Source organism: Octodon degus, unplaced genomic scaffold (genome assembly GCF_000260255.1).
Source record: "Octodon degus isolate 3935 unplaced genomic scaffold, OctDeg1.0 scaffold00247, whole genome shotgun sequence".
Classification (NCBI taxonomy): domain Eukaryota; kingdom Metazoa; phylum Chordata; class Mammalia; order Rodentia; family Octodontidae; genus Octodon; species Octodon degus.
Window position 1 is genome coordinate 2481027 of NW_004524823.1, and position 10524 is coordinate 2491550.

The 10524-nt window shown below is 35.3% G+C and overlaps 1 protein-coding gene across 3 annotated transcripts in view; it reads right to left on the minus strand.

Annotated features, from left to right (window-relative positions):
* Positions 1–10524, minus strand: part of Bche (butyrylcholinesterase) — a 68636-nt gene that overhangs the window by 9473 nt on the left and 48639 nt on the right. For all 3 annotated transcript variants that reach the window (XM_004645998.2, XM_023706257.1, XM_023706258.1), the window contains exon 3: positions 2460–2626. In XM_004645998.2, coding sequence (XP_004646055.1) covers positions 2460–2626 — 167 coding nt within the window. The remainder of the gene's footprint in view (positions 1–2459; positions 2627–10524) is intronic.

Genomic DNA, 10524 nt, shown 5'->3' on the forward strand with positions numbered 1-10524 from the left:
GGCATGTGGTGCTGGGGGATTGAACCGTGGTCCCTGTGCTTCGCTGAACTTGTTCTAAGTAGGTGCTCCAGACCACCGAGCCATCTCTCCAGCCCAAGATGAAAATATTTTTAAAAATTTGTTATATGAAAAATATAAGGTATAAGGGCTGGTGAGATAGCTCAGTGAACTAAGTGTCTGCTTAGGCAAGCACAGGGACCGGGGTTCGATCCCTGGTCCCACACACCGTGCCAGGCCGGCCTCGCCCCCGGGACGTGGTGAGCTGGAAAGCAAGTCCAGGCATGCTGACGCCCGCCCATAATCCCAGCACTGCGGAGGCTGAAAACAGGATGATCACTTTGAGTCTGAGCTGTGCTGTGAAGCTCTGTACTGAATACATAAAATGGTAATAACAATGTATAGCAGAATATGTTCCTAATCTATTTAACCATCCAATCTTACATAAAAACAGGCAAAGTCATACTGCTTCTATTTGTTTATATTTTAACAATATTTTGTCAATGAATACATATTTACAATAACCTAATATTGAATTTATTTAAAAATATGTAAAATATATTTACTATAAAAATCTTTTGGAAGTAAATAAATCCGTTTTTATTTACTATGAAATCTTTCTGGGAGTTTGAAACTTTTCAAACATCTTTTGAAAAAAAGATGATTTTCCAATAACAAAAAGTTTTCAAAACACATTGGAACTGACCTTAGCACAGCCCCAGAGCAGAGGAAGTTGTGGTTTTTCTATAGAATTCAATTTTTTTCAGTTAAAAAGTTGTGGAGCATTATATGAAATAGCAGAAGTTGGCTCAAATCTTTGGAGTTTATTTGATCAATCTGTTTGTGGCAGATAAGTTTTGCTGGTAGAGACTTCCGAGACCTATGTTCAACAATTTCTGGCATGCAAATTTAATTTAGTGACCAATAAACTGCGGTGGATCACTTGTGCTAGAATCAGAAGAACTATTCGGTTAAAAATTTGTGAGTCTTTAAACATTAATCACTTTCCTTCTTCTTAGCTTATTTTCCTTCAAATAAGGATCCTCCTATTTAAAAACATTCTAACTACAGATTAAGAATAAGCAGTCTGGGATGTTCAATCGCATCTCTCTGGGCTTCTTGGCAGATTAAATGAGTTACCTCATTGTTATTCACACTCAGACAACACAAGGACCACAGTGTTGCTCAGCCAGGCCAGGCAGAGACCTTTTCTAGACGAGTATTATGTCACAGAACACTGGAGCACATAGAGCACTGTGAGGCCGGACGCGGCACCCAGACAGATGGGGTGCACAGTCGTAATTTTGCTTGAGCAATTTCTGATAATCAAAGGGCTTATTAAACAATGCACTGAAGCTCCAAGAAAGTCATATTTGTCTGGAACTCATACACAATTCTGTAAACAAGAAAACTTAAAAATCTGCACTTGTTTTGTTATCTATTATGTAGCCTGTACGTCACAGGACACTGTAATGGCTGCACTGGAAGAACTGGCCACTCACTGAAGAGTGAGTCCATTATATTTATTCAAAAAACAAAAGTTGAAAATACACCTCAAGAACAATTTGAGTTATAAATAGATGGACATTTTAAAGTAGGCAGTGGGTTGATATATACATCACTTTTCTCAAATGGTCAAGCCGGCCAAGTATGTTGATACATGTTTTGAATGCTTAAGTATGAATATTGAAATTATATGATAATCTGAACCAATTTCCCATTGTTTCTTTATATAATTTTAAACAGTCCCATCCTGACTATATAACCAAATTTTATGTGTGATATGTATTTCATAAATAAATGCATGTTCTAAGTTAAATGTTTCCAAACAAGAGTACTTAAATATATGTATAGGGTGTCTTTAAGTGTATAGATTATGGAGCTCCTCTTTGCCTACAAACCCAAGAATTTTGCTATTTCTCAATAAGTTTGCTTTTACTAGTTTTGAATGCTTATAATGCTAAATGTTATTTTGCACATTTATTCATTTATGTTAATTAACTCCATGAAGATTGGCTGAATAGTAAGTGAGATCCCATATAGATTTTTTGACCTCCAAGAAGTAAAGAGATAGATTTTTTTAAAGTGGGAGGGGATCCAAATGTGGAGGGATTGGAGGAAGAGGAGGGAAAGGGAATCAAAAAAGGAATTTGAAATGGATCCCATAGAGGCACCAACTCCACACAATGAATGGAAACATTATTAGTATGCAATGCAGGTAAATATCTTGTTGGTACTAAAGACATGTATAAAAAATAAAATAATTTTATTTTGAAATAAAAATAATGTACTCTTTAGTAACGAATCAATTGAATGAAGTAACTTTAAAGTCACAGATATGTACATTAACAATGTCATTGCAGTAATTCTTTGAATAGTTTACCTTTCCTCTTTTATATCATCATAAGCGATTGAAGAAAATGTTAAAAAGCCATATATTCTGTCTCTCTCACACAACGCACCTGTCATTTCCAAGACTTTGGGAAAAAATAGTGTCCAAAATCGGCACTGTTGGGCACGAAGTTTAGAGTGTACTTTTGGGGATTCCGTGTTCAAGGTCAGGTACTTTTGTTCAATGCTGTTGAAGACTGGCCATGGTGCGCTGTTTCCTTGGGTGCCATTCGGGTGTCTACATAATTAAATAGAAAGATTATCAGTGATTTGAAACCATTGTTACCAAAAAGAATGCTGTCTAAAATTATCAGCAAGAAATTTGAAGCGATCAGAAAAAAATGCAGATCTATTTTGATGATGTCAGATTAATGAATTATGTTGATTATTTTATTACCTTGAGGAATCCTGTTAGTAAAATCAAAATTGTAGGAATTAAGATTTAAAGACAAAATTATTGCATGCTTTCTCTGGAACATGAGGTGATAAAATATTCTTTAAATTTCTGTAAAATCTTTTATGATTGCAACCAAGTATACTGAAACAGGCAGTAATCTTGTTATCTGGTCCCACACTCTTCTTTTTTACTGACCCAACCTTTTCACAATAAATATTTGAACTATCTAGTCAGCAAGACAGAGCTCTATTTCATACCAATCCTTCTTAAGATTGGGACTGACTATAGATTTTCTCATGTAATGAACTCATTATTGCTATTCCACCTTGATAAATTTTCTGATAACCTGAATTAAAAATTCTATAGTAATTTTCACCGTAATTCAGATTAAGTTAAGTGAGATAATGTAAGCCACCTTAATGAATTTATTTTCAAGTGTTCTCTTTCTAAAGCACCCAGTAACAGGAAATATTCTGTAGAATTCCACCTCTCTTTCACTTCCTTGTCTCTATTTCTATTATTATTCATGCTTGGAATTCCTTTATTTCACAATCTCATACATCTGAACTTGTTCAGAAGGGTATTTATATTTTTTTTACTGATACTTTCCATATTTATACTTGTGATTTAGTAAAAAAAAATTTAGTCTATTTTTATATATTTATATTTTTATGCTCAATAATATATTTGTGTAGCTTTCACAGATATCATTAAGGTCACATAAAGGGAAACCCCAAGTGTTTTTCAAGGGGTTGTAAGTAGTTAATCATCAGCAAATTTGTAGATTACTCATTAATATATCTTTATGCTATTACTATGAGTTTGATACTAATCTAGGCTATAAATATGGGAGACAGAACTTATAAGGGAAAATATCTATGGAAACAAAGAACCAACCATGCAAGATATAAGATACTCTAAATCAAGCCTAAACAAAAGGGCACAATTTTTCAGAAGTAGCTGTCGCTACATACTTAAAATGAGATTACTTAGAGAAATCGGATTCTGGTGGAGTAAGAAGAGGAGACAGAAGCTGATCCACAGAGGCAACTGAAGAAGGCTTGGTAAAGGGCAGAGAATTAACACAGAACTGAATGAGGAAGGCAGGACAGAGTGGGTCATGCTTGTAGTCCCGGCACTCGGAAGGCACAGGCAGGACTACCTGGAGTGCCAGAGGCCAGACACTCAGCACAGTGAGGTCAAGGCTGACTTAGAGTACACAGAGAGACTCTATCTCAGAAAACAAGCAAGCAAACAAGCAAATAAAAAATTGAACGATATGACAGATTTTTTTTTCAGGTGCCCAGTGCAGCAGAGTAACAGGCAGAAGGAAGAGGAAAACAAGCTTTATTATTTTTGAGGACACAGAGAGAATGAGGAGAAGATGAGAAATTCTCTTGACTGGAACCAAGGGAGGCTGAAGCTTTTAAGGCCTTTTGCCAAGGTGGAGTTTGAAGGGGATGATTGGATATACGTGAGGGAGCTGATTGGGGTCAGCTGAAGCGGTGGGAAGGGTGTAAGGAAGTTGTACCTTGGCTGAGTTGGAGAAAAAGGGAGAGGTGGTCTTGGGAAGATGGGCTTTTGTTTTAAGGGCTTCAGCCATATTAGATGACCACCATAATGATTTCAACAATTCCATACTACGGCCAAAACCTACCACAATCCACTTTTGCTTCTTATCTTAAATGATTACAAACCTAGCACTTTGGCTTTTACCAGAAGCAAGTATTATAAGAGTTAAAAGTTTAGGATGTAAGTATGATTATATATCTGGTCTGAGAAACCAGAAAAGATGGCTAGAAATTTAGCTTCAATGAATTTGCTATTCATTGTTCTTTATGAATACAATATTTTAGACATATTGAGCTGAAGTAGTATTCAGAATAAATTAAACAACGTATAGTGTAGTTGCAGGTAGTTCTGCCATTAAGACTAAAGGGATAGAGATGAGTAATCTGTTCCTTTTCTCAGTTTCATTCCACTTTAAAAATCCCAAGTGAACTTTCTAGAAGTTCGATGTGCAAGATCTTTCATTATTCATATACCACCTGCAGATTATTAATAAATAGAAATTATCTACTTGTAAATATACATTTGGTTATAAGAAATTTTGGAGGAGATAAAGGGTTGGAAAAAAAGCCTCTCAACTCAGTTGACTTTGGAAACAAGAGCAGAAAGGTACCCAGTGTGGTTGTGTGGAAGCAATTTTACCAGCAAGAACTTATTTCAACTAAGCTCCATAAATCCATATTTTCTTCTAGAAACAGGCACCCTTAGCCATGAATTCAGGCGCTTTAGGATAAATAGTTTCCTGATGGACTAGTTGATTTTATGTAGGAATTGAGTGGCTTAGTAAGGATTATTAATAAGCGGAACTCTTCAAGCTACATTAACATCATGATAGCAGAGAAAGCTCCTGCTATAGGGTGCAATTTGAGAGAGGTCAAGAAGAAAATTTTTCCAGATCACAGATGGCACCCTTGTTCAAGAGAGTTACGTAGGCTCTTTCTTTTCTTTGAAAACTGGGAAAACTAACAAGTACAGCTACTGGAGGCTGGGTATGAAACCGAGAGAGCCATTGATCTGATTCAGTACAGCAATTCTTAGGTTCCTAAATTGCCCACTTTCCTTCTAATTCCACTGTAATTAATTTATGGCACCGTTTTAAGCCTACATTCATTTCAGGCTCCTGCAAACGGGGAGCTAAGCAGAGGCGACTCATGCTTAAGCGTGAGAGCGAAACGCTAAGGCGCTGCGGGCGCTCGTTCACCAAGCTCTGTCCCGGGTGGTAACTCACGGCCCTCCACCTTGTAATTGAAAGATAATAAAGTTCCTTCGCTGCGGACGCAGATAGTTTTCAAAAACGATTGAGGTAGCCACTGAAGTGATGGAATGTTTTACGGTGTAATTTAAATTTCCTAGCATTTAAAACTTAAGACGTAGGATCCTTTTTCTAGCCGATAAATTAAAAAGCTGTGAAATGTAACGTATTTCCCAGATACACAATTCTGACTGATCTCAAAATTACAAGATAAATTTAAAGATCTTGAGTTTGCTGTTTGTCAGAAACATCGCTATTGTAACATAATAAAGTATCAACATGATTATACCTTTTTAAAAGAAATACACGAATATGTACTATGTGCTCACAAAAACATATTTTATTGTTACATAACATCCTTTACCTACTTTGTAATATATCAGAATCGTTAAAGATCATCTGTTCAATTTCCCTATTATGTGGATTTGGAAACTTGTAACACCAAGTCTATTCAACCAAAAATGGCAGAGAATATGTTCTTACCATCTGAGTTATAGAAAATTACCTGTCTGTCATTGGATTACAGCACAATTTTGACAACTCACTTCATGAACAGACTAAAGAAAAAGGCATGAATTTACTTTGGGTGTCCTTATATGAAGACATCTACACTTAATTTCATGTATAAATTTTCCTTGGTTTATAGATTCCCAATCTGTCTAACCAACCCTAATATAGGAATTAGGATTTTCCTTAGGAAGTTAGAAACTTATAATTTATAATTTATTTATTTCTAATTGTTTCATAAATTTTAATTTGCTTTAAAATTATTTATGAAATAATAGAAGTTGCATAAAATTAAAAACCTCATTGAAATATTTTCTGTCTGAAAAAGGGCTGATAGAATTGAGTTTATATTGAATAACAGCTTAAATACATAAAATATCGATGGATTCATTTGTTATAAAAGCATAATAGAATTCTACATTAAAAAATCAATAGATGAGTGAGATTTTGTGTTATGTTAATTACAGAGCTTGGTTTATTTCATTTAATATAATGATCTCCAGTTCTACCCATGTTGTCAAAAAATACATAATTTCATTATTTTTATGGCTGAAGAGTATGTTGTTGTACAAACTCATTGCATTATCTTAATCCACACATCTGTTCATGGACACTTAGATAATTTCTAGTTCTCAATTGTTGTCAGCAGTGCTGCAATAAACATGGAAATTCAGATGTCGCTTCAATGTACTGATTTTGTTTCTCTTGGATAGATACCTAGCAATGGGATTTCAGGATTAGACTGTATTTTTATTTCTAATTTTTGAGGAACTTCACCATTTTTCAAAATGGCTGTTCTAATTTACTTTCTAATCAGTAGCATATAAGTTCCCTAATCTCCATATTTTTTGTAACCAGGATATGTTATTTCTTTTGTATCCAGGATATGTTTATTCCTTTTGATAATAGTTACTCTAATAGAAGATCATAGCTCATTGTGGTTGTGAATTGATTTTTCTGAATGAATAATGGTTTTGATGATTTTTTTTCATAAATGTTAGGTCATGTGGATTTCTTTTGAAAAATACCTCATGGTATTTCCATTTTAAATTAGACTATTTTGCTATTGAGTATTTTTGAGTTTCTTGTGTATTCTAGATTTCAGTGCATTGTCATCTGAATAGTTTAGTTCAGTCCTTCCCATTGTGTACACCGTCTCCTCATTTGGTCATTTCTTTCTTGTACAGGAGGATCTCAGTTTGATATAAACTCATTGTTCTATTGGGTTTCAATTTGGTTTCCTGAGCCTTTAAGTTTATATCCAAAATGTTACCTATATTGTTGTCCTGAAATGTTTTGCCTCTGTTTTCATGTGATAATTTTGTACTCCCAGATTTTATATTTAAGCCTTTCATCCATTTTGATTTGTTTTTTAATGTATATTTGGAAAAAAAGGAAAAAGTTTAAATATTTTACATATACTCAATTTTCCCAGCACCATTTACTGAAGAGGATGTTCTTTATACATTGCCTGATTTTACACCTTTACAGGAGAATTGGTAGACTGTAAAACCTTGTAAAATATACAATGGACATGCTATGTGATTATTAAAATGATATTTGCACTTTAATAATATAGTTTATTATTATATGGTTCACAATAGTTAAGACATGCAATCAGCCTGGATGCCCACAAGCAGATGAATGAATAAAAAGTGGTGTACATAGTGGAGTACTTTCAGCTATAAAGAAGAATGATACCCCATTATTTTCAGGACCTGAGGATATTACATTCCATGAAATGAAACATAAACAGAAATACAAATGTGCATATTCTGCTATACAGATGCTAAAATATTTTAATGTGACTGTAGAATAACTCTTATAGTAGATAGGAAGTGGAGTGGGAAATGAGAATAGTGAAAGGTTGGATAATTAGTACCATAACACTGGGCTGGGGAGATAGATCAGGGGTCTAAGAGCCTGCCTGGCAAGCACAAGAACCCAGGTTCAATCCCTGGTACTCTGTGTCCTGCCAGCCTCATGCCATGCCAGGCATTTCTGAAACTGGGCATGGTGGAGCATGCCTGTCATCCCAGCTCTGGGGAGGCTGAGACAGGATGATCACTATGTGTCTGAGCTGAGTAGCAAGACCCTGTGCTAAATAAAATAAAATAAAATGAAAAACAAGTACCATGATACAGTAACATAGCGAGACCCTATACCAAATAAATAAATAAAATTTAAAAAAACAAGTACATAACACAGTAACATAGAATAAGCTCTAGTGTATTATAGAACTATGGGACAATTATAGCTTATGATCACTCTCCTTGTGTGTGTGTGTGTGTGTGTGTGTGTATATATGTGTGTGTATATATATTCATTGTATTTATATATTCATATTATATATGTAGAATATTTGTATTTAATATTTTACAAATACCCAAAAGAAGTATTTGTACTTTGAATTTCCAAACACAAAGATGTGAGGAGAAATACCTTGATTTGATCGGTATATATCAGTATATTTGTTACTGGAAATTTGAGAGCTTACTGGGCTTGGTGATGACCTGTGTTGGGTGAGTCAATGCTTGGCTCTTCCCTAAGGAATTTGTAGAGTTCCACAGAATGCAACTCAGAGTCAGAAAGTAGCAGTTTCCTGAAAGCATGCTTACCAGGGCATGTGCTCAATATACTCTAAACAAGCTGTCTTGAAGGTAAGGACAGCACACTTTGGAGAATCTCAGGTGGACAAAGCCCAAGGTGGCACCACTAGGAATGGAAGTGCACCCTTGGGAAGGAACGGTAGGCAGCACTCAGGATCTTAACTAGAGTAAGTTTAGGGTTAGTTTCTCTGGTGTTTTTCCCAGAATTTGAAGGAATGGCTGAGAATGGTAGGAAATGTGGAGAATGGGGTGTCTTTCCAATCAACTCTGAATCTCTGTCCTCATTTAGGCAGGAGAATTTTTGAACTATGCGGTCTTCCTTAGAACAAGCATGGCAGTCAAAATTCACTGGGGGTGGGAAAGTCAAAGCCATAATGCAAATGCATGTAAATGAGGCTTAATTGAGGCAGGCCAATCACCATTTGTCACCAGGAAATTAGTTCTAAGTGTGCCAACTCTGATCAAAAGGTGCAAGCGTAGGTACAGAAAGCATTAGCAGGGATGTTGGGGATGTTCAATGTGTCCATCTCAGCAATTCTGAGGCCCACAGATATGAAATCTAAATCATTTTCTTTTTTCCAGTGTTTTCTCTAAGGGCTTGCTGACAGTTTCCCAGTGCAGTCCTCAATTCTGGCTACCTGCTTTCCGTAGAATGTATGCATATATTGACATTTCTCACTGTATCTTTTAAATATACACTATTAACGCATTCTTTTTTAAAGAAAATTTAAAGAGATAAATGTGTTAATTTCCCCATTATACATCACTTATCTGTGCTATCACATTATGTCCCATAATGTGTACAATCACAATAATTAACTGAAAAAATTTATATTATGCTCACTTCTCACATGTTGATTCATATATAAGATTTTAGAATCTATGGAGATACATGTGTATATAGTGGGAATTTAATAGTTAGTGGTTATTTTACTGATGGACTCTGCGTTGCTGCAGGATTGGTAAATGCTTTATACAGTGTTCTCTCAGGAGCCCTAAAGAGGTGACTCACTTTATACACTTCAACATAGATGTGATCTTTTAAAATATATGTGTTGCAGTGTACTGATTTATAGCCTATACCACAGCTGGCTTTTCCCATTGTTGCTCCACTGCTTGCTTCCTTTTACTATCTCTTCAGCAACCTTTCCTCACAACACAGTTGAAGCTGCTGGTCTTCTCTTCCTCATAGTGTTTTATTTTCTCTTGGTTCTTCCTTCTTCATTTGTTCTCATTGGAAGACAAGTCCCATGCAAGCCCTTACCTGATTCATTTGCAACCAGAAAGTGCACCTGACTCATAAGGTTAAGGCAAGAAATATGGCCAGGTTGTAAATATGAAAGTTACCTCTTTGCAATGTAAGGAAAAGTAGTAAACGTTCACATTTGAAAGCTGCCACCCCATGGAAAAATATATTTCACAGAAGGCAATTTCCCTATTTCTTAGAAATGTTTATATTTTTGTCCAACTTGCGAGACTCAAGTGCACATTACTTTCACCTGGGACAATCATTTGTCCTGGGACAATTATAAAATGTACCTCACATGCCCACTATTTTCTCTTTTACACTTAAGTAAAAATAACTGATAATATAGCATGTTATCTTTGCCAAAAGTACTCCTTTTAAAAATTAAGATATGGAGATTTAATACATTAGGAAAAATCAGGAGAGTATTAAACAAAATTGAGCATAAAGAAAGTAATGAGACATCCGGTTATAGTCATGAACAGTGGTGGTGCCAGCAAAAAAAAATGAAAATGTTCACTGTTTCTCTCTCTCTCTCTCTCTCTCTCTCTCTCTC